A 24695-nucleotide genomic window follows, 5' to 3' on the forward strand; every position below is an offset into this window, starting at 1 on the left:
GAAACTTGGACCATGCATGGTAACATTTATTCCGGACATGCACAATGTACACCACAGAGATGAAAACTGGCACATACAGTATATTGGAAAAGAAACCGTAATATATCGGAAAGAAATGAAGGTGCGAACTGTTTTACAGTCGGAGCAGAGTTTAGAGGCTAAACAGTTCGACAGTTGGCTACTAATCACTTTCATCGATGGGACATTTGTATGTTGGATAGTAACAAGAGCGGTAAACTACACTCAATGTGATTATAGAAATTACACACATTGTAATGCAATGTAATGTTTACATTGTTTTTAGATTGGTTGTAAACAGGGGAAATCTTTGGATTTTGCTGCGTTCAGATGTTTGGAAAAAGAATATGATTTGTATGTACAATTGGGAATTTGAATGGAATTGGAAAAAGCCCATTTCACACAAAACATTGTGCATTATAGTGTTAACATAAATATTGCAGTTGTTCAGCCTTACATTGATGATGTTCAGTTTAGGACTTAGAATATCATCAGCCAGATACATTTCATCCCTCATCAGTAATAATTAGCTGGTGTTCCTCTAGTTTCACTTGCATGAACCCTTAAACAATCACATGTTTTATCACTTTAAAATTAGGTCCAAATGATTCCTGATTAAAATAGCACAAGAAAAAGTATTAATGCCGAAAGAAAAAAAAAGAAGCCGATTTATATATTGCTACATGGTGATGTTACCTGTGCTTGTAGCATAAACTGTATTGTGTCAATACAACAGTCTTATGTCACCACAGGGGTCTTTATGCAGTGACTTATCTTTGATAAAGTGATGATGAATATAGACAATCTGTCGTGCTTGGGTTTCAGAGAAATGTTCTTTAAATGCTATTTGTTGTTATTCAGTCAAACTCAGGCCTGTTCATTTACAAAAAATAAATGTCTGTAAGCCGGTTTGGCCCATAGCATGCGTATATATTGCATATATATTTTCCCATATAAATACATTTCATACCAATACAAGAAGCAGAAGGGAAACAATGGCATATAACAGTCAATGTATATAACAATGTATGAATGATAATGGAAAATGGGGAGCAATGGTGTAGAAAGGTAGTACAAGGTAATTTGTAAAATGGAGTTTAAGGGAACAAGATGAAGGATAGCAGTGACTAAATCACGTTTTGTGGTAAAGAACGGAAGACTGTGAAATGAAAAGTAGGAGGGCGTTTTGGCATGCGGTTTACTCTGCAAGAGCAAGGCAAGGTTCAAGAGATTTTGGAGATATAAAGAGGGTTAGTTTCCAGCTGTCTCACATTCTACAGTGGCTGGACTCTCATAATGTACACAACAAAGTACACTAATAATCACTCTTCCATGTGCAAACCTGTTAGCGCTCTGACTCCTTCACAAGACAAGAGACAACTAATAACAGTCAAAACGAAGGCAGAATGTTGGTTATCTACATTCAGGCATGCAGTTGGTCTCACTTTGTTTTTAGTTCTAAAAATTATAATAAATAACACAAATTTAAAATGTGTTCCCTGCCCCTTTTCACAAATCCTTGAATTTCTCCTGATAATCTAAGTGCTGACAAAGCAGCCATCGTGACAGTTTTAACAAACCCAGCACCACTTGGCATACAAACATTTTTATAAAATGTACATTTATATATATGTATTCATATATCAATATTTCAAATATATTTGTAGCGGTATATGCTTTGAATGCAAGAGGTTCAGTAAGGAATATATGAGGATTATAAGTAGCTGTCCGAAGTTTGAAGCCCAAACTCAGAATCTGTTTTTCGAAGGAGCCGAGACATAGAAATGTCTATCGTTCATTCTCTCAGACGTCGATCATCCTCTTCATTTAAGAAGTCCATTATTCCAAAAATAAACACTCATGAGTCCTCCTGGCCACATACAGATCTGCATTTTCTTTTTCCTCTGTTTTAACCCGAACAATTTTACATCAGGTTTTCATTATTTTTATCAAGCAAATGTTACTGGATTCTAATGCATGCATCTCTGATTTTTTCTCTGAATGTTTTTTTTATTTGTTTACTTGCTGAAGTACCTACTCTCATGAGTTGCCTATGTTTTGCCTTCTGAGGTCAGTCATGATGTAATTACAATATGGCATAAAGTTGGGATTTTTGTTTCTTGTTTTTTTTTTATTGGGCTTTTTCCCTCTTTGTTGCATCCGTGGTTTGGCTTCCACGGTTCGTTTTCCCCCCTCAGGTCCTCTGTGTCAGTGGCTTACTGCAAAAGAAAGAAGAGGAGAAGCGTGACATCGTCAAGAGAAAGTGGGGTCAGACACAAAGTCAGCTTGAAGCCACCATCACATGAATTACTCTGACTAGTGTAACTCAAGTGTCGAAGGCTTTGAGCGGTCGGTTAGTCGCTCCTCGCTGCGCAGTCAGCCCGCTACGGCCACTGCAGTGCTAAATCAATCTGCACACACACATTCTCACACTCACACACAAGGCTTGGAAATGTGCTGAGTTGAGACGTAGAAAAACACACATCTCGTGCCAGCGTGGTAGTGTCATATATCATCCTGTAATTGTAATGCAGTAGGTATTCTTTGTTGTTGAACACTTTTAAAGCCCTATGCTTGTCTCTGAGCGGACATGTGCACACATACCATGCATGATTTTCAAGTGATGTACTTTGCATATTCATAAGATATACTATAATCATACAGTTAAGGTTAGGCACTATACACTGCATCACTGAAGCCTCACCAAATACTCGTTATAAATATGAGTCACTATCACAAACGCTAAAATGAGCCATCATTGTAATTGGAAATTTGTCCTCGCACCTGAAACTGAGACATAGACGACGATGATGACGACGCCCAGCACGATGGAGACGATACTGAGCAGACGAGCCAGTCGACCCAGCCGCTTTGCCCCGTCAATATCCCCCACCTGGAGACTGTTTCTGGACTGGAGACACAAAAGCACATGGTAATACCAAGAAGAAGGCTTGGATGATAATGTGAAGCAAGGCATAGACAGATAAGATGTTACATAATAATTGTAAACAACGCCACATAAAAAAGGGGTTTATGAATACATTGTATTCCTCTCATAAATTGGCATAAGAGAGGAATGGTCATATTACTCCCTCACAATGCACATTTGAATTTTTTTATTTATATACGTTCTTCATATTACATATTTTACATACATGAAATATGGTCTCTGTATTTAACCCATTCTAAGGAGTGGGCTGCTGTGAAGCATTTTCAACTAAATGCACAAATTTAAGATAAGGAAGGTGATCGCTCACAAAGTTACTTTATTTAATGTATATATTCCACTAGCATGATAGGAGTATGAAGGACCCCACTAAACAGCAATTTACCTTTTATGTATATATATATATATACATATATAGTATAATTGAAAGGTCTATTCTATGAGCATGGTTCAAGTGGATTTTGTTGATGATTAGGATTATGAGTCGCAGTAGAATATTAGCCTAGAAGAAAGCAGATTCAAAGTTAAGTCCAAAATTCTAACCCAAACTCTAAATAAAAGAAGTAATCAGTGCCTGGGAGGAACAGCTTTTCAGATCCTGGAATGAGCAGAGAAAGGTGTCATTGTTATATGCTACTTATGGGTAGTTGGTTGCTGTTGAATATCGAGGAGTAAACTGTATGTCGATAGTGACCTCCACCATAAATCTGGAGGTAAATGTGATCAATAACTGTAGTGTTGGAAAAAATGGACTACCTATAATGTAAAAAACATTTTTTTTAAGTTGCAACGTCCCTGATACACATTAATTGATGGCGAGTTATTTTAAAGGGGAAATGACACACACTAACAAATTACAGAAATGTTGACTTGTCTACTAGGTGCTGTAGAGTCCCACAAAGTAAAATGGCAACAATAATTGACGGTGAATTAGTCTTTTTCAGATGTCGGATTGGGATTGAGGGAAGTATTTGTTTTGCAGAGCCAATTGGAAGGGGGGAGGGAGTGCAGGGGTGTGGAGGGGTTGTAGATCAACTTGATGTTGTATGTATATTGCGTATTATGTATGCTGCAGCTATGAAGACAGGATGATTTATATATATATATATATATATATATATATATATATATATATATATATATATATATATATATATATATATATATATATATATATATATATATATGTGTGTGTGTGTGTGTGTGTGTGCGTGTGAGTGAGGGAGAGAGAGAGAGTGAGTGAGTGAGTGAGTGAGTGAGTGAGTGAGAGAGAGAGGCATGATTGATGGGAATCCTCAACCTTTCATGTGTGAGAGCCCCAAAACAACAAATCTCACACGGTTGATGTCACCATCTTCTTATCAAAATTGGTTTGATTTGAGCTGCTTTTATTTCTGTAATTTATGATACCGTTAAACACATATTATTGTAAATGCCACATACACAAGTGTACAACAATTATTTACATCTTGCATTGACTTTGCCCTAAAACAAAAGGTTCAAGTTTTTTTCTCCAAACAATTTGTTTTACTATTTTAAAAACAGTTTTTACTCTTTATGTTACTGAAGGTATTTCTATCACTACTACATGAGTAGTATTTAAAAGAGTGTACTTTAACACAAAATTGTCAACAAATCCCATGATTTGTTCCCACTAGCTACTAGGTATCAGCTGTTTAGCCCAAGCTGGACATAGATAATTCCGGTTGTCCATTATAAAATGATGAACACAGGCGCTGTAGTTATTTTCAGGCCCCTCCATAAATACTAGCTTACCCAATGTGTATTAATTTGTGGCTGAAAATAGTCCCCAACCATTTACTCCTGTTTATGTTAGAAACTACAGTTTCCAGCTGCTTTAGGAAGTACTGAGCCTTTCTAAAATATATAGTATATAGTCAAATATATAGTAATTAGTGACCCATTTTTTTTTAAATCAGTGCTACAGAAAGGGCAGGGAAGTCTGAAAGTATGAATCACAAGCTAGAATTTAGTTGGTTTTGTCATTTCATGTAATTTGTTGACATATAGAAACATATAGATAGACTGACTGGGTGAATCAGGTCAAGAGACCTGTTTGAATTGTAGTCAACTGAAAATGATATGTGATATAACAGTATTTAAATATAATCATACATGTCAGCAGAGCATCATCAGTGCATTACTGGTGCTGAAAACCCCATTAGTGTAAGAATAAGAGAATAAGAACATATACCCTGTCCCACCTGAACACAAGGTGGTATGACAGCTAATGGCCGAACAGCGTAGTGTTTCTATCAACATTGAAAAGGAATTACAGGTTGTACTGAGGGAAATGAACAACAACATTGGACACTGGCGTGTTGGACAAACATTGCCTGGTCTGATGAATTCCACGTCCTGCTGTCTCCTTCTGGTTGTGTGACTAAATGCATCCATCATGCAGAGTGAAAACACCGCAGCATTGTGGCAGTGTGATGGTGTTGATTACGTTTGCATGGCACTCACTGAGCACCTTTATGATGAACATTTAAATGCTACAGGACAACTGGCCATCCCGTTACGCCAGCTGAGCCGGCATCTGTCAACAATCTTTCAATAAGATATCGCATCATGCAAGGAGGTGAAAACTGTCCAGGAATGCTTTCATTAAAAACTCAGAAATCAAGTTATGTAGTGGCCTGTCCATTCACTAGATTTCAACCCAGAGCTATTTGGGCAATGTCCATCATCACAGCTTGTGTGAGTCCGCCTCCATCAGCATCCCTGTGGGGTGATTTTAACTACTTTTTGGATCCATGCTGAGATTGTATGAAAGGTCAGACAACAGTATTAGAAAAGTGTCACTCATACGCGCTGTTAAAGCAACAGCAAAGGTAGAAGGGGAAGAGATCACATGTACCAAAGCTTGTGTTTTAAATTGAACCCCACCTTTTACGTTTTAAAGCCTTATGGAAACTGTAGGAGCTATCCGTGGTGCTGAATGTGTCTTTTTAAACCAGAACCAGTGCAGAGTACAGCAGGACATGGACATCTCACTCCTCTCATCTATATTACATTGCATCACTATATTTCTGTAGGATGCTTTTCTCCATGAAGATAATGTGGTAAATGGAATAAATATAACGCCTATCCATTTTAAAGACAACATATTACCTACTAAAGCCAGTTCTGTGTTATAACGGTATTGTTCTCTAATGATTTATCTCTTACATGGAGGGAAGGAAGGGTGGGGGGATGTATTAGTTCATCATTATAATAACTTTACCTAATGAGTGCCATTGCCAAGTGTAGTGAAATTAATGACAATACATTGTGTGTTTACAGTACACGATAGGATTACACTGCAGAGAGCGAGAGAGAGAGAATCCTTCCTCCACCCTCACTGAATCTCCTCCTAGTTACTTCATCCCCTCACTCCCATGAGCCTCTCTGTCTCCAGGCTGTCTCGGGTGTTGTCAGACACTGGGGCATTCCACTTCTGCTGGAAACTACTTTTAAAATACACTGATATTGCAATCTTTTTTTTATGTTTGTGAAAACAGTATATATAGTTTAAAATAATGTGTAAACTGCCTGTTTTCTACTGGGTTTTTACAGATTATAAAACACACAGAATGTAGCCAGGTTTTTATTATTACTTTCTGACATTAATACTTGGTATATTTGTTCAAGAAGCATATCTAAAATATGATCTTAACTGCTCATTTGAGATGTAAGAGGGTTTGTTTTTCAGTTAATTCAATTAAAGTAACTTAATTTTTTACATAGAATTGACAATTATTTTAAATTTGAGGTCTAATTCGAAGATAAAAAAATCTGATTACATTTCAAAACTTTCAAATTAGCTTTGGTACATTTTCAACGTGACTTAAGCCACAAAAGCTCAATAAATGCTTCTGTCAATCTGGGGCCCGCACAATAAAATAAGATATTTATTTTCTCTCACACACATGGACGCACTTCAACTTCTCACTTCGAGGACTGCAATGTGAAGCTTTGGGGCAAACACAGTCCCAGTAGAGCCTTTATTGATCTGGATTCACATCATAGAGAAAAGCACCATCAGCACCTTAAATCAATGGAAGCCCCTTTCAGAAAACACTGTGTATATCGCCTGCCTAGAGAGAAAGCATTAATGAACGTATGTTCAAAATGATGATATTATTTTCCACCCATCATGAAAAGGAAATAAATAAGGAAGGGCTTCTATGTCAGCATCCTTGTTTAATGCACCCTATATTGTTTGATATTAGCTATGGGGGCTGCAAGAGATTTCACTGTGTGTGTGTGTGTGTGTGTGTGTGTGTGTGTGTGTGTGTGTGTGTGTGTGTGTGTGTGGGGGTGGGGGTGGGAGGAGGGGGTTAGTGGGAGGTATCCTTCACTCAACTGATGTACGTCTATATTGATTCACAGTAGTAAGCTTGGTCATCTTTGTTTTCTGAATGGGAAATTCTACCCTCAAAGTGTCTTGTCCAGTGTTTATTGTGCTACCGCTAAAACACACACACACACACACACACACACACACACACACACACACACACACACACACACACACACACACACACACACACACACACACCTCTCTGGTGGAGGCTAGTAAGTCAGTAAGTGCTTCTTCCCTTCATGGTGTCATTAATAATGGAGAGCCAGCATCAGCCTGGTAGAGAGGAATAATGTACAACCAGTAGCTGATGTGTCTGTTAGACGGTTAATTATGAACAAATTAATATGGTTTATTTGCATTTATTCTCCTTACTCCAAATCATCACTTTGATTTTTTGTTCATTTTTCTTTATACTTTCCTTTTATGTGGCTCATATTAAAATGTCTTCACCCATCTTAACTTTGGAACTTTAATAGGAAAAAGTTTGTCAAAAGTCGTGGTTGAGGGTAATTTATAATTTAGTAATTGTAGTCATTTTTAAGACGAGAAGGCTGTTGGTTTAAACCACTTTGGTCTGGTGGGTGTAAGGAGTATCGCGGCCTCTAGGGGCCGCTAAGCAGGGCTTTTAGACTCTGTCTTGTTACACTCAAATCTCCATTAAAATTGCAAACCACTCAATGCGGTTAGATGATCAAGTCTCCCAGACCCATGATGGCTCCGCTGTAAAATGCATTCTGCTGCAGCTCATATATTTTTATAGTTTTTATACGGTGGTTAGTTTGTGAACTGGAAACACAGTTTAAAAAAGCCAACTATGCTGTGTTAGCATTATAAAAACACAAGGCTATAATGGTGTATGCCTTATTCCATTTAGCACATCAGTTATAAGAGAACCGTCGTTTATTTAGATAATCCTGGGACAAGATGCCCAATTAAGTTCATAATTGGGCATCAAGATTAAAAGAGCATGCTGCCATATTGATTTGTTTGTCAAAAGAAAATGAGATTATCATTATTCAGTACATCGGTCCATAAAGGTGCCAACACATCTGTAACTAAATAGCTATCAGATTGACACAGGCAAAGGAAACACTCGTCACCAATCAGGTAATGGTTTGTCCCGATCCATCAAAGGTTTTAAAATGATTACCAGACAACAATAGTCCAGGTACAACGTTAAATGCATGTATAGTTCCTCACTACTTCAATGTGATGAAAAGCAGGCGTAAATTAGTAATTTAGTTTAGCATTTTAACATTTGTTAGAACTACACAAACAGTACAGCTGAATCCCAAGGGAATGTCATTAGTTTTGCAGTTATTTAATCATAAACAAAAGTTGTTCTGGTAAGCACTATCTGACTTTTTGAGGCTGCGATCAATTTTGGGTAAAAAACAACAACAACAACAGAGAGCACATTTGATGATTTCTTGTCCATAATCCAGCGCTTCTTAAACCACGATTTTGTACAGTTATGGTAACGGACTCTCTTTCCACCTCCTTGCACTCATATTTTGAGTGCAGGGAGGTCAAAACTTAAATTTGTCTAAAGATATTGCGATAATATTATTAGGACTGATCAGGATATTGTGACAGCCCTACATTATATCCTATTTCATCTACTGTGGAATGATGATATAATTATCTGCACAGATTTAACATTGCAAATAAGAAATATATGTTCTATTATAATAAGAGCGGTGTCTGGTTTTCTCTCTGCAGGACTCTGATAGGCGTCACATAATTAGCAACAACAGTGCAAAGTTTCCTCCCGCTATATCTGCAGTATTAGATTGCTAATAAGAAGTAATTTACCTATACGCATATGCACATACACACACCACACTCACATTCACAGTCATCCATCCAGTGCAGCATTGCGAGTCCATATTTCACTGGCAAATCTGCAGAGCGTGCAATAACGCTCCTGCAGTTTGGGCCTTCCCATTACTGGGATAGGCCCGTCTAAGCAGTAAAAACCTATTACCCCTGCCTCTCCAATCCCCATAATTGACTGCACATCTTCCGTGTTTGCCAGCCACAAGCCTTCTCCACCAGAGCATCTGTCAGAGATCTGTGGCGGCAGCCAGCTGTAAGTTGGCTTTCAGGTTATCCTGCTGCTGGAAGTGGTGGTGGATGATGATGGATGGAACCTTGGGCAGTCCTGTTGTTAGTAATGCACCATCTGCCAGTGCAAAAAGATGCTGACTCCTTTTACAAGGCAAAGTGAGGCAGATTGTATTATAATTATGGTTCATTGTGTTCAGTTACAGGATGCAAAGACGGACACCGTCAAAAAATGTTTTGTGTCTGTACATCGGTTATCACTGTTAAAATGTCATTGTTCGCTTGCTGTGCCTTTGCAGTGAAGTCTCAGAGAGGTCAGTTAAAACAGGTAGTGAAGGTCTGAAAGGAAGTCTTTGTAATGTGGAAATATTTTAATTGTTAAAAGATTGTATCATACCATCATAAAAGGGTCAAATGGTATTTTTGGCCACTTAAGGACAGCAGACAGGCTGAAGCACAACGCTGACACATTATCACTGTATAAAGTTGCTATGGCGAACATGTTTCTACATTCCTGCACACAAGGATTCACATTAAACCTGCTTGTCTCCACTTGATGAATTTAAATCCAATATTCCCGCTCCTTTTAGTTCTGTTTGGCTTTTTACCAGCTCCTGATGAAAGCATTTGGGTCTTTAGCAGCTTAACGTTCCACTGTGTTCAGCAGCCAGTTGCTAACTTTGCCTGCTGTTGAGCTGTCAGGCACACTGTGTTTTTCAGAGCTCATATTGGTTAAATAATCATTTTGCTATTTCCTTTTACAGTTTCCTGCAGTCTGGGGTATTTCTTCTGACCTCGCCGCAATAGTGATTGTTTTTAACAGTCTACATTTTGAGCGGTTTCTTTTTTTCCTTTTAAATTTTCCAGAGGTATCCATTTCACATGGGCGGGGATAATGATCAGCAATCCATCGGCTTTCCTGCTCTGACTCACTTGCACTTATCCAACATCCCTGTGGTATCTGATTCAATTCCTTTCTAATCCAGTGATAGGAACTACTTCATAGCCATTTTCTGTCTCTCTCCCAACCATCTGCCTTTGTAGCGAATAATGTTTTGATCTTTTTTGAGAGGCCCGTATCCCCTTTCCATACCCTCAGGAAAGAGAGAGCATGTTGATGGCTGCCACAGAGCTTGACTAACTGCTGCAATCTGCCCTCTGCAGAGAAACTAAATAGACTTCTCTCGCCTCCTATTGAATTAGAGGCCAGCTCCAGTTTCTCCCTCCTTCACTTTTCTTTCTTTTGCCCTCTGTCAATGCCTCTCCCTCAAACACACTCTCCGTGCCATTAGCGGGCGGCTGACTTGTGAATGTCAGTGGGTTCATGATGATGGCTCGGGGAAGTACAGGGCGTCTCGTGGATACTGCCTGATATTCCCTTTGGTGTGTAGTGCCCACAAGAGTGATATTACAGAAGTAATGGGTTTACTGCATTGCCTTTGCCTTGTTTCTCTGTGGATCTGAGTGCTGGCTGTTGTACAGTGTCAGAAGTAAAGTGCGCTGAAAAACCCAAATGTCTGTGCCAATACCAACTGAGCTGCCTTCCGCCAACAGGAGTTAAAAACCTGACACAACAGAGTTTCTACTGATGCCACTAAAAGATTCTTGGTAAAAAAAACGGCAGATACTTAATGCAAAAGTGTGTCAACAGCCTTATTTATCTACACTGCGCAGTTACAGTCGACTGCCATCTCTGCTGTTGTTTCATGGCTCAAACGCACAGAGATTCAGTGGTGGAGGAATCAGATCCTTTACTGAAGTACAACTAATACCAAGCTGTAAAAATACTCGGTTACAAGTCTGCCATTGAAAATTGTTACTTAGGCCTACTAAAAAATAAAGGTATGCCAGGATAATCAGGAAGACATATTCAAAGTTACTACTATATATATATATATATATATATATATATATATATATATATATATATATATATATATATATATATGTATATGTATATACATATACATATATATATATATATATATATATACATATATATGTATATGTGTATATATATATATATATATATATATATATATATATATATATATATATATATATATATATATACACATATACATATATACATGATATAATTAGTTACTCAGACATTAATGTTAAAACAGGATTCTACTGTGGTTTAGGTGGAGCGCATTCTTAATTATTTAATATAATTGCAACTAATTATTAATCTGCTGATTATATTCTTTATTATAAAATTGTTTTATTGGTTAAAAAAAGAAGAAGCTACAAATGACTAAACAATTACCCAGAATCCAAAATAACGAATGCCGTGAAATGGTGGTTATGAGGTCAAAACTACTGTAGGCTAGTTCCCTTTGACATGTAATGGAGTAGAAGCAGACAGTTGCATGGGATTCAAATACTCAACTAAAGCACGATGACCGCAAATGTGTACTCAATGAGGAAGTGTACTTAGTTACTTTCCAAAACTGCAGAAGTTCTCATGTTACATTTCAAGGCACAAGCCGATGTTGCGCTTAACAAGGCTGCCTACATTTGTTTTGGTTGTTAGGGATCTTGATGATCCACTTTGAAACATTTGTTCTAAAAAGAAAAAGCAAAAATGAGCAATACTCATTTCATGTCTTGAATAAAAAGGAAAGTTTATTCTAATAGCTTACCAGTAATTCCTATATTTAAAGGGATATAATACTAAGTGCTAAAGTTCACATATTTTACAATAAACTGAGCCAAACAAATTCCCATTGAAGGAGTCTGTAGTGATACACACACATTGTCTCACCAGTAACAAAAGACAAAGGGGTTTGGGTGATTCAGCAGGGGATTTGAGCCTGATGTACAGTTTCAATACCTCTGTAGATTAGCATGCAGGTGACTGACACTTTTGTTCCAGCAGTGTCAGTCAACTTAAGACCTTGTTTTACTGAAGATTAAGGCAATTACACATTGAAAGGTGCAGGATTACTGACCTGCCGGTCTTGGAGAAATTCCTGCTGTGTCACAGTATGTGAATGTGTAACGAGCCCAGATTTTTTTTCAGATTGTGAACTGTGTACGCAGCAATAAAGTATGATGTAGTGCATAACAACAAAAGACGTGTTGTTTGTAATTACTTAATTCAAATAAATATTGGGCCATTTGCAGTTCTTACCCCAACAAACTTTGACAATTTGTTATTTCATATATTGACTTTGTGAATTTATAAGGTCAACTTTTAGCACCTGAGTCTACTGTGATGGAGGAGTGTCAAGATCAGACGGGTGGAAGGAGGGACATACTGACATAACAAATAAAAGTACACTTCTAATTGTTTAATCATGCCGGTTATCACAGGCATTCTACAGCTTCCACAGGAGCTTCCTCTGGCAGGATGTTTAATTGTATAATTTTGCACAACTAATTTGGATTCATGGTGTACGGGCTGATATGCCACTTTTTATTAATGAGTTTTTAGCTTTACTGCAATATCACCGCATAAGTGATGAGTTTTTCTTAATCGTGTATGTGTGCCAAAGTGAAACGAGGGTCACTATCAACGAGGTACAGCCTACTTCATCAACGCTGCACCGTATCTGTAGTTTTTCTAAATTACAACACAAAACTGACAGAAATCTCTGCTTGTCCGATTCCATTTGACCTTCACATCATGTTTGACATTTTTACACCTAAAAATCCAGCACAAGCTCAGCAAGTATCTCACTTCGATATCTACGCCATTCTCTTAATGTCACTCTGGCCGGTTGAAACGAGCCACAAGCTCTCACAGCCCTAAATAACAAGTCCACCATTTTTTACTGCAGACCTCTCGCCACTGCAGAGGGTGACAACAAGAAAAGTGTCAGCTTTCAGTTTTATCGTGGAGCACCCTCAATATTGATCTTGTAGACTGCGTTAGATGTGCTGTGGGGTGAATGCAAAGAGGCCACATAGTCCATAGTTGGGTTGGAAAATAGTATATTCATGACCAACTGAGGATTGTGTCCCCAGAATATATTGATTGGAGAGCACTAAACAGTAGCAGCATATCAAGCATCTGTGGCTGCCCAGCGAGGCTTCAGTGTCGTGACTGCATCTTGTATCAGCATTTCCTGCATCCTGAAACTTTCAGTGAGACGATTAATCGAGCGTCAGCGCCTCTAAACCAGAACAACCAGCTGAAGCCTTAGCACTGAAAGATGAGGATGTATTGAGCTCTACATGCAGGTGTGTGTGTGTGTGTGTGTGTGTGTGTGTGTGTGTGTGTGTGTGTGTGTGTATTCCAGGGAATATTCAGAGTTTATCAGGGACCGCAGAGCCACCTGCACTTGAACACAACCATTTACACTCAATGCAATATGAAGAAATTTAAGATATTCAGATAAATTGAAAACAAAATAACTGCCTACACTGCAGATCTGAGGGGTTTTGGTGGAACAGCTTAGAAACATATTCCATAATCTTTTTCCCCAAATGTTTAGATACTAGACAATACAAAGTCCAACCATTGGGTTGAAGAAAGAAAATATAACATTGACTATCTTTGACAATTAATTAATGATTGGTTGTGATTTGTCAACACCATTTATTTATTCTGGCTTCCTAAATGTGTAGTTTTGCTGCTTCTTTCAGTTTTATATTGTATTGATTGAAGTTGTGACTGTTGTCCAAACAAATTAAGTCATTTTAAGATGTCTTCCTGGGTCACCTTTGTATTTTTTTATTTATCTAAAAACATATGTTTTTGATAAAAACAATATTGATCAATCCCATTCAGGACATGCATATATTTCTTAATAATCTGATCTATTAATCTATTAGGATGAATATTCTAATAATCAAAATTATGTATATGCTAACTGTAAAAAGCAATAACCATAACAGATGTTGTAGGCACCTTACTCATTTGTCCATTATACAAACTTGACATTTATGAACTAGATTATTTTGATATGAAACTCATTTCAAGAATAGAGATGAGTTTATGAAGTTTGAAATTAGCCTAAACAAAATACAAACAATATGTAGATGTAAGTTCAACTTTGATGCTGTTCACAGTTTATCAGCATGTGATCTCTCCATCATAACGACACAACTTTATTTATTTATCATTCTGCCGATCCACTTTTTGTTTGTTTGATCCTTATTGCAGCTTTTCTTGTTTTGGGAGATCTACAGAAACAGGTTGAGTAAGAAGGATGCTCACCATGATGGAGTACACCAGTGCGACAATGCTGACGGGCCAGACGGGGCAGAAGCAGGACATGATGACCAGGATGAGGTAATCCTTGGGCTTCGGGGTTTCCTGCACGGTGGCGTTCCCGGTGGAGGAGCGGCTCAGACTGGCCTTGGACGGGGAGAGAGGGGCGGCGGCGCCCAGTTGCCCGGCGGAGCCCGACCTCATGGCGACGCTGTGGCCGTTCAGGTCGGCCTCCTGGCCCTTGTCGCTGTCCATGTTGACCGTGAAGGAGGTGGACATCTTCATCCCGTTTCCTCCCGGCTCGGTGGTCAGCGCCAGGAGTTTTTCCGTCTCGTGGGGGTCCGCAGGCTGAGCGCCTCCTCCACCCTCACTTAAGTTGGACTTCAGGAAGTCGGTGTCCGTGTTGATGGCCATGTCCAGGTCTCACTTTTATCAAATTAGATGAAAAGAGAAGTATACAAAAAATACAAATAAATCCCCCAAACAATGTTTTTAATTAATTAAAAGCCGGGAGGCACCGACATCCCATAACACAGCTAAAATGTAAGCGTTTACAAATTATATTTCAATTTTGATTGACTAAGGTGATGAACCAGCCAAGGTGTGGTGGGTTGGATCCAAATGTGAAAGTTTGAAAGGTGCTTTAAAAAGCTCGGATGAAACACAGCAGGCCCCCTAAAAGAAAAAGGATGAATTCAGAGAGAAGAGGAAAGCAGCGTGATTCCTGCAGATATCATCTTCCTCTTGGATCACTTTCCGTCAGCTTCCTTTACACCCAACGTGTGGCTCATTTCCAGAGGGGCTCAGCTCAGAAAACCTCCCCTCCCCACTGATACATCCAAGGCGGAAGAATTCAGTAAGAGGAGCTCCTGTCGCCTTGATCCAGTTGCACCACTTTCCTTTAAGTCTGTCTGTTCATTGAAAAGTAGCTGAGCTCTTCTCTTTCCTGTTTCTTTACACAGAAGGATGGAGGTGAAGCGTCTCTCTCTGAGCACGTCTACCTCAAATCAGCCACTTTCTCCTTCTCTCCTCCACTGTCTCCACGACGCAGCAGCAGCGACTCTCCTCAACTTGGGACCAGTGTCAAATCGCCCGTTTTAATACGCAGCACTTCCGGTGACGAAATACAAAATAAAAGCCCTTGCCTCTTTGAATATGGTGAACGTAATGCATCCACAGAATAACTTATGTATATTATACAGCTTGTGAACACTCCAACAATGTATACTTTGTCTTAATTTGTCATAATTGATGCACCACCAAACTAACATGCGCACACAGGTGTATGCGAGTTCTGACTAACATGCTAAATGAATATCCTCTAGCACTGTATCGTCAAATACACTGAGGTTTCTTTTAGGCCTTTGTGCAGTTCACATTCAGCTTAACGTGTTTTACAATGTGAGGGCTCACATGGGACATGGAGTCCGATTGGACTGCTCATGTGGTGCTTGGAGAAAGAACGAGGAAAGGAATTGAACCTGGAGCCGATTGAGGAGCACAGGAGGCTACTCTGCGTCGCACGAGGTTTAGACAGGAGAGTTTAATGAGAAACATGTTTGTGTGTGCTCTACACTAAAAACTGTGCATCTGCCTTTCCCCACTTCTGTACTGTTTGATTCTCTTAATTTGTGTCCTCATTTCCAGTGGTGTGTAGTCTTTAGAGAAAGACTAGCTGTTATATTGTTGGTTTGGGGCTCTGTGATGTGAAATGTACGTGGTGTAACGTTGATGTTCATGCACTTTATCTTTGAGCCCAAATAAGTTGTTGACTCATTTAATTAGGCTATCATACAACTTCATCGTCATATCCATGTTTTTCTTTACCCTCCCAGCTCTACAACAAGAATGTGTCTTTTATATAATAATATAGCATTCCACAGTTTTTTAAAGAAAAAAAACGTATCATACATTGACAAAATATTCAATGTTAAAAAGTATTGTTAACTATATATACTATAACTGTAGCCTTCATAGCCTGTGTGGTGTCTGCTCAAAAGGGGTGCAGGTTAAAAATCCAGCTCCATCTGCCTACCAATGTTATTTGGCAGAATGCAGAAAAAAAGATTTTCAAACAAATGAATGCAAGAATAAGAGAAACCATATGCAGTACATACATTAATTGTATTGCTACATACATTAAAACAAAAGTAATGAGCAAAGTGTGAAAACCAAAACAAGAAACACAAATACATAACTTTTCTTTATTACCTTCCTTTGAAAAAAAAACATTTTATTTTGATTATACAATCACCGTACTTCCAGTTTGAAATGGTCCTTTTCCTGCTGCCTTGACGCATATTTTGTTGGAGCAGGGCAGTCTGTTGGGGAGCAGCCTCCCCCTCTTCCTCCTCCTCTTCTCCTCCTCCTCCTCCTCATCCTCCTCCTCCTCCTCCTCCCTTTCTTCCCCTCTTCTCAACATCAGCACCAGTGGTTTATGGAGGAAAGCCAGCGGTGGATTGTGCTGCTATGCAGAATTTACAGTTGCTTCGTGTTTTAGTCCAGAGCAGGGTTTCCAATGACACAGCCCTGCATCATAAATCTATTATTGTAAATCCATTTTATAATTAGCACTGATGGTATTCAAGTGTGAAGATTAAGACAATGTAATACTGTATCTGAGAAGAGATACATTGCATATGGTCTCTAATGAGTGCTGTATCCAACTGCAGTTTTAGTCTCCTTGTTTAGACTCAGCAGGAACTGCATTAGTAATGGTGATTTTAAAGGGCTGGATGCTTTAGCCTGAATGTTTAATCCGTTCTTCTTTGATCTGCTCTTATTGATTTTCCTCTTCCTTAAACTGGTGCATTAGCGTCAGCCTCATTTGTCTGAGTGACTGCTACACTGCAACGTGACCTGTGGCTGTGATGAATGGGGGACGGGGGGGGGGGGGGGGGGGGGGGGGGGGGGGGGGTGACAGTGCACATAGTGATGAGTGGGGATTCCCTGAATGAAACTGAGCTCTCAGAGTGGTGTCATACTATTGATCTAATTTAATCTTAATTCACAAACACAAGTGCATTCAACTGTGTTTTTTAGTGTGTTTCCCAGATGTATGAGTAACTCTCCCTTTTGCATGATAAACCCCTCGGTTTCCCTCGGCTCTCTTTCTCTCTTTAAGATGTACAAAGGAAAAGATGGGGAGGAGACAAGCAGTAGATTTAAGCCAGATCATTTATTTTTATGAGCCCCTAGACTCACAAAAATGAGAATGCTGGGCTCAGGATAATTTCTCCAACAGGGTTTAGGTTGAATCAGAGGAATAATGTAGTCAGAGCTCCACCTTGTGGAAGGACACTATGCTTACAAGACTCAGAGAAGTAAATTGGCTTTAATTATATTTTATACGACTCCGCTATAGATAACATAGCCACCAAAACACTTCAATATTGTGTTTGGGAAGATGGTGGCATAGTGGGACACTTAGCTTGAAAAAACTACAATAATGGTGTTGCTGTTGACTCTCATAACATCTGGCGTGGGGACATTTTTTGACAGAAATCCAACAAAGGCGCTTTGACAGTTAACTAGTGTCAATCAATCACGGACAAATGGATTTTTTTTCGAGACATGATAAAGAAATATTACAAAACAATATTACAAATCAGAACAATAGCAAATGAATAGTTCAATATTTTTGAGAAGTACATTGCGTATTCTTTTCATTCTCAATACTGTGAATCTTTACACATCCACTCGATTGTATTTCAAAAAAGTTTTTGCTGATGCACCAAAACAAATACCTTGCAAACTTGATGTACCTTTATTATAAGAGTGAACAGTCCTGAATTTAATAGGTTGTCTCAGCCATTGTTCGGAAGAAATAGAAAGACAAGTAGAAAGGGAGGGACTTATAACTTCCTGATTCAATACACCTGGATCATTTTATTGGACACTGTCTGAAAGTCAATGGGGTTAAAGGCAAAATTAGGTGTGGAGATTTGTGCTTTACCGACGTTACTCTTCTTTAGCTCATTGCTTCTCTGGTTCTCAAACCTCCACTTCGGTCTCTTCTCAAAACATGCCTTTGTACTTGTTCCTGTCCTCCTGGTTCTTCTCCTCTATGCGCATGTTCAGCACAGCCAGCTCCCTCTTGACGGCCTTCTTCATGCCGGGGTCCAGGTCTAGCACCCGGCTGAAGTCCTGCCGAGCCTCCGCCTCGTTCCACACTTCCGCGTGGGCTTTCCCTCGCAGGTAGAAGGCCTTATAATCACCTGGAGGCCAAATAAAAGCATCTTTGACAGCAGCTCTGGTCAACGAGGCAAGAGTGTATGCTGGATGTTCATAACTGATATGAAGTATTTGCAAAAAATACATAAGTCTTTTACAACTTGGTTTGACTTACGTTTGCATCTATGAACACATACACATATGGTATTTCTCAAAGTCAAGGATCTTCCCTTGACTTTGAGAAAACACCTTTAAGGGAACCAGATCTTTTTTATTGGCTTAAACTTTTGTAGAAACATGAAACATACATTGACAGCTACCGTAAACAACTGCAGAGCGAAAACATTGTCGGCTTGATCAAGGCTGAATAAACTGTGAGGCTGTAATGCGGACATGGTATGGCAGTCCTTCACTTTCACAATATATCAACCGGCTGGAATGGGATATTGTACTTGGTAAAAACATGCCACCATGTTAGAAGCACACTATCTGTACAAAGTAAGTGGAAGTAGTCACCATGATGTCACTCACCCCTTGTTTTAGGGTGACAGAATAGGGTCAGCTATGTTAGGTGCCACAGGCAGTATAACTGGACCCTTCTCACATTCTCAGTCACCAAGATTTTACAATGAACTTCCAGTAGCTGAAAACGCAATGTGAAAGGGCTAACATTTGAAGATAAAAACATCGACAACTTCCATGCTGGAAAACGCAGTGGTAGCGACCTGTCAATCACACGGTAGCCGCGTACTAGTCAAAATCATACCCTGCTTTATGTTTTTTTTTACTCTAAATGACCATAATTTACTAAATTAACCATCAAGACTTGAAACTAGTAATTGAAACAAATTGTTTACAATGTTTACTCTGGCAATAAATCAAGTGATAAGTAGGGTCATTCTTTCATAGCCTTTTCTATAATCAAACTTATTTTTGGCGCCAGAGGAGTCGCCCCCTGCTGGCTATTAGCTTAACTTTTCAGAATTGAAGGCCTGAGTCACACACAGCACACCAGTCTCTGTCGGTGCCAAACCTGGGTGCTGGTTGATGATGTCGCTGGTGTGCTCGATGGCCTCGTAGTATTCCTCCATGCGCAGTAGACACTGGCAGTAGTTGAGTGTTAAGGTGTTGCCCATCTTCTCCAGCTTCAGCCACGGGACCTCCCATGCCTTTTCCTGAAGAGGAAAGTAGTTCAGATCCATGTCTATACATACACTGTTTTATAGGAGCAAATAAGATTTTGGGCGAATAATTTGATGTACCTTCGCCTGAACATTCTTGATGCAGATGATGGCCTCCTTGTACTTTTCTGTGGCATCCTGGTATTGTCCTTGTTTGTAGAGCTTGTTCCCCTGGCCGTGCAGCACAGGGACCACCTTCAGCCTCTCCTTATCGCTCATAGCCCACGTCTCCCTGTTGTACTCACTAGGCTGCTGCACCTACACACACACACACACACACACACACACACACACACACACACACACACACACACACACACACACACACACACACACACACACACACACACCCACACCCACACACACACCCTGTTTAAACATCCTCTCTTGTGAAGCTTCCTTTTGACACAGATCCACAGCCGTGTTCTTTCTCACCCTGATCAGCTCCAGGACAAAGTAAAGAGGTTTTGGTTCCTTCATCAGCTCATCCAGGTCGTTATAGCCAAGGCTGTGGTAGGCGAACATGTTGGCCATACCACATGTATGAATGTGCCAGTCCACTGGGTCTTTGCCCTCTGCAATGCGCCTCATACTCTTGGCCACAAGTGGATAGATGCCAGTGTGCTGGAGAGGAGAGAGGATCGCAACAGTCAAAATATGAAATGGAATTAGACTAAAGGTGACTTTGAGCTGCTTTATGCACTGGAATGATACTTCTCCCACTGCAGCTACCCTAAACAGGGATTATGATCTTGCATCAAACCGATTAAAGATTGATTGCAATGTAATTAATATTAATAATGACTTGTTTCACATCATCTCCAACCCATCTCCTCAGTCAAACGGGGCAACTTTGCCCTCCACTGGATGGGAGTGACATTGCACAACATATCCACTAGTAGAGAGAGAGTGTGTGTGTGTGTGTGTGTGTGTGTGTGTGTGTGTGTGTGTGTGTGTGTGTGTGTGTGTGTGTGTGTGTGTGTGTGTGTGATGCAGCCATGTTGTTCAGAGAGGAGTGAATACATGCTCTAAGCCCCATCAAATCTAATCAGTGCAGGCGAGTCACTAGTGCTGATTCAGCTGGAATCCGAGCCGATTAGGGAAAAGTGAGGCTGCTGCAGATTAATGACAGAATGCCTTAACCCATCTGTCTCTGACACACAAGCACTCACACACCAGAAAGAACAAATGATAGAGTGAATAAGATACACCTTATGAGACACATTCAGAGGAAGTATGTCTCTGTTATGGGGGCGTATATGTTTGTATATGAAATATCTGTATAGTCTATGGGACAACATTTCATAACAGGGAGAGGTGACACAGAAACCACATTCATTATAGTTTAGAGAAACTAAATTGAAAGTCAATAAAATGTTTCTGAGGCAGTTTTCTTAATACATGAATGCAAACCACATTTATTCTTCTTCTTCTTCTATGTAATTTTTATGTAAGTGTTTCTGTTTCAGGTAGCCTGTTGATCCAGTTTTAAAAAAGAGCACCCCACTCTGTTCTTGACATTTACATGTATTGTCTTGATGCATCTGTGTTCATTTTCTATTTCACAGGCAGGACAGTAACCACGGGGGTTGCAATATACTCTACCTATTCTACCCTATTTGTGCTTTATGTTTCGGTTTTACATGTACAAATGGCACTTACAGCACCTGTTATTCAAAGCAGGGTCTGTAACTTCCACATCTGCAGTGTGACATCATTCTGTGTGAAGTGAACAGTCTCACTCCAGAAGGGTTTTGTTCTAACAGACAATGATGTATTGTTCTTAATAATAAGCAAGAAGGAAAACAAGGCAACACTGAAACAGATTAAAACAGGAAACAGCATTTAATGTCTTCTAGCACTCACAATGGTGTCACACCAGAATTCAGCCACCTCACCAATCCTCATGGAAGACAACAGGGTCTCCCAGATGTCCAGTTTAAACATGTTGCCGATCACTATCTCCATGGGCGTCCCCACCACCTTGCTGTCATCTATCACTGTGCGTTCATCGTCACACAACTGGGTGCGGAAGTGGAACGACACCTGGAGTAAAAATGAATCAGAAAGAGAACCAAATAGAGAGAAGAGCTACACAAAGATTGCTTGTTAAAACTATACAGTGTGGATGGAAAGTGGGGAAAATAACAAATGAATGAATTGCAAAGACTTATGTCAGCTTTAAAATGGATTAAGACTCTTACAGGTAACACAAGGAAGCTAAAGTGATTATCAGAAATGACAACCAGTGCCTGAAATGCAGGTGGTCACAAATACCTTACATATAGCATGTGTTGAAATAGGGGACTAAACACAACTGAGTCTCAACAAAAGTCTTCTGTCACAAGCTTCACACGACAGTTTTTACAGTTTTCCTAAAGGACAGCCGGATAGGAAGAAGGACAGACATACCAGGGTTTCATAGTTGCATAAAGGAAAGTGAAACCATAAAAAAATGCTCTTTTATGAGCTTCTCCCATATTTCATAATAATGGTGCCTTCGTATACAGAACCAGTACTATTTGAGAATTACTTTTTGAAGCTAGGATGAGGTAAAATACCTGAGGTAACTCATCAGTCATCAAACTGTCAGAAAGCAAAGAAGGAAACTATAACACCAATTCACCACATACAGTTTGTTATGAGGAAGGTAACACACGATAACACCCAAGCAGTATAAAGCAATTCAAGCATGGTTTCATATATTAGAAGGTCCTCATCTCAAAGAAGTGGAGACTTTCCCTCTTGAGAAATAATTGCACACATATATAAAAGGGTTATTTACGTTATAGACTAATTTTGTCAAAAACCTGATGCAGATGGTTCGAAGTGTATTGATTAGGTTTCGAAAATGTTCTTATTAAAGGGTTGTTGCCGCCAGAGGAAATTGCAACTACGTGAAAGTGCCTCCCCCCACTCACTTCATTACAGTTGCAATAGCTTAAAATGGGCCCAAATCAGGAAAATGAAATCCATAAATTTCAAGTAACGAAGCCATGCATATTCTGAAATGTGGTTCAGTTAGATTAGTTAACAGCACAGTCAATGGACTGTCTACTGCGTAATCGCACCACTTAGTCCATAACTGATGAGTGCTAAATTGGTTAGCAGTCCAAAAGGAGAACATGAAGTCATTGATTAATTAGAAAATGTAAATAAATACCTTCGCCCCAGTGATGAATCTTGGAATGTCTCCGGTGCCACCATGCAGGATGGTTTTTTTGATTCCCTCTAAGCCCATCAACATTGTGTCCTGCATATCCGACATCTTTTTTTGTTTTGTTTATTAATATTGATCACCAGATAAATTTGTGTGTGTGTGTGTGTTTGTGTGTCAAATGATGTGTGAGGTAAAACATGTACATGGGTATGGATTACTTGGAGGTGTTGTTCCTGGTGGATTAGTTTAGGTAGGGATAATGAGATTGGAGATTTCTCCTCCCCTTGTGTTTCATAATCTCTCTGCTGGTTTGGTTATTGGTCATCATCAGAACTTTCTCTGAATACTGTCGGACCCCCGAAACATCTTGGAAGGACAAGAAACAGAGAGTCAGAAGTGGATCAAGTTTTTGGAGAGATTAAACAAGTTGTTGATTTTTCGTTGGTGTACAAGTCAATGTGTGTGTGCGTGATGACTCCCAAACCTGTTGAATGTACCACAGGACCCGAATAAAAGTGTTTGAGAGAAAGAAAAGAAACACACATAGGTCTGTGAGAGTAGGACATGGTTTCCATTCCAGAGGAAATTTCCTGGATTTATGTGGATGTGGTGATCTGAACATTGCTGAGAAATAGTGGAGCAGACAATTACTGCATGGACTCCTTGACCCTGTCTGTTAAACATCTGTCTCCCATCTGGCGTGTGTGTGTGTGTGTGTGTGTGTGTGTGTGTGTGTGTGTGTGTGTGTGTGTGTGTGTGTGTGTGTGTGTGTGTGTGTGTGTGTGTGTGTGTGTATAGACTCCTGTTGTGTTTGCTAACAAAGTCTGCAAGCAGTTAGAGGGGCAATTATTCTAAAACATTACCCAGTGTTAATACCTTATTCCGTACTAATTGCTCAAATAGAAAACCCCATAACTGCAACATGGCAGCGCTCACAGTTGTATAACTTAACAGCGTTTTGTTTCCTCTGTGGCGCAACATGGAGGAATATGTATTTCATCATGTTTTACCAGGCACGGTTGCAGTTTTATCCATATTCAAATAAGACCTTGTTATCCTTGGAAAGTGCTGAAAAATACAATCAGGTTTGTCTTTTTTTCTACTGATGTGACAAACAGGATTGGGCAACAGTTCGGTATGTATTTGGTAGCTCTCCAAGCACAGGCCATGAGGAGAATTTGCGCTCTCTTGTGGAAGAAGTCGGTAGTGCAGCAGGAGCTGGTCCTCTTCTTGCACATCTGGGGCCTGATTTGGAGGAGCTACCAATGTGGACGAAGCCCCTTTGAGACATTTATGTGGACTACTGTGAGACACAATTATACTTCATACAACCTAATAATTCATCTAGAATAGTCGCAACAAATTGTGGCTCCTCAGAGGTGGTAGCTTCACAAGCAACATCATTATAATATTTGATCCTATATAAATAACATACAAAACAGCCCAAATGGTTTCTCCTTCACTGTGGAGACACTGGGCATATGGGGAGGTGATTGGATGGCAGGTTTGTGTTGCTATAATTACACCCTTTTACATAATTATCATACCTGTGAGTTTAAAAGAAAAAGACTGAAATAATGCAATAATAGTTGTTGGACCCCTGAAATATAAACTTG

At 39.6% G+C, this 24695-nt stretch overlaps 2 protein-coding genes across 2 annotated transcripts; both read right to left on the bottom strand.

The window, feature by feature from the left end:
• Nucleotides 1-10: 10 nt before the first annotated feature.
• Nucleotides 11-14979, bottom strand: trarg1a (trafficking regulator of GLUT4 (SLC2A4) 1a; the record flags this gene model as incomplete). Its single annotated transcript, XM_079224786.1, has 3 exons — nt 11-2237; nt 2803-2929; nt 14572-14979. The coding sequence occupies 3 exons, from the start codon at nt 14977-14979 to the stop codon at nt 2227-2229; spliced, it is 546 nt and encodes a 181-aa protein (XP_079080912.1). The 3' UTR covers nt 11-2226.
• Nucleotides 14980-18582: 3603 nt separating this feature from the next.
• On the bottom strand, nt 18583-23187 carry aipl1 (aryl hydrocarbon receptor interacting protein-like 1; the record flags this gene model as incomplete). Its single annotated transcript, XM_079225439.1, has 6 exons — nt 18583-18782; nt 19772-19913; nt 20001-20177; nt 20355-20543; nt 21786-21965; nt 23083-23187. The coding sequence occupies 6 exons, from the start codon at nt 23185-23187 to the stop codon at nt 18583-18585; spliced, it is 993 nt and encodes a 330-aa protein (XP_079081565.1).
• Between the last annotated feature and the right edge of the window lie 1508 nt (nt 23188-24695).

Source organism: Taurulus bubalis, assembly GCF_910589615.1.
Source record: "Taurulus bubalis genome assembly, chromosome: 10".
Taxonomy (NCBI): domain Eukaryota; kingdom Metazoa; phylum Chordata; class Actinopteri; order Perciformes; family Cottidae; genus Taurulus; species Taurulus bubalis.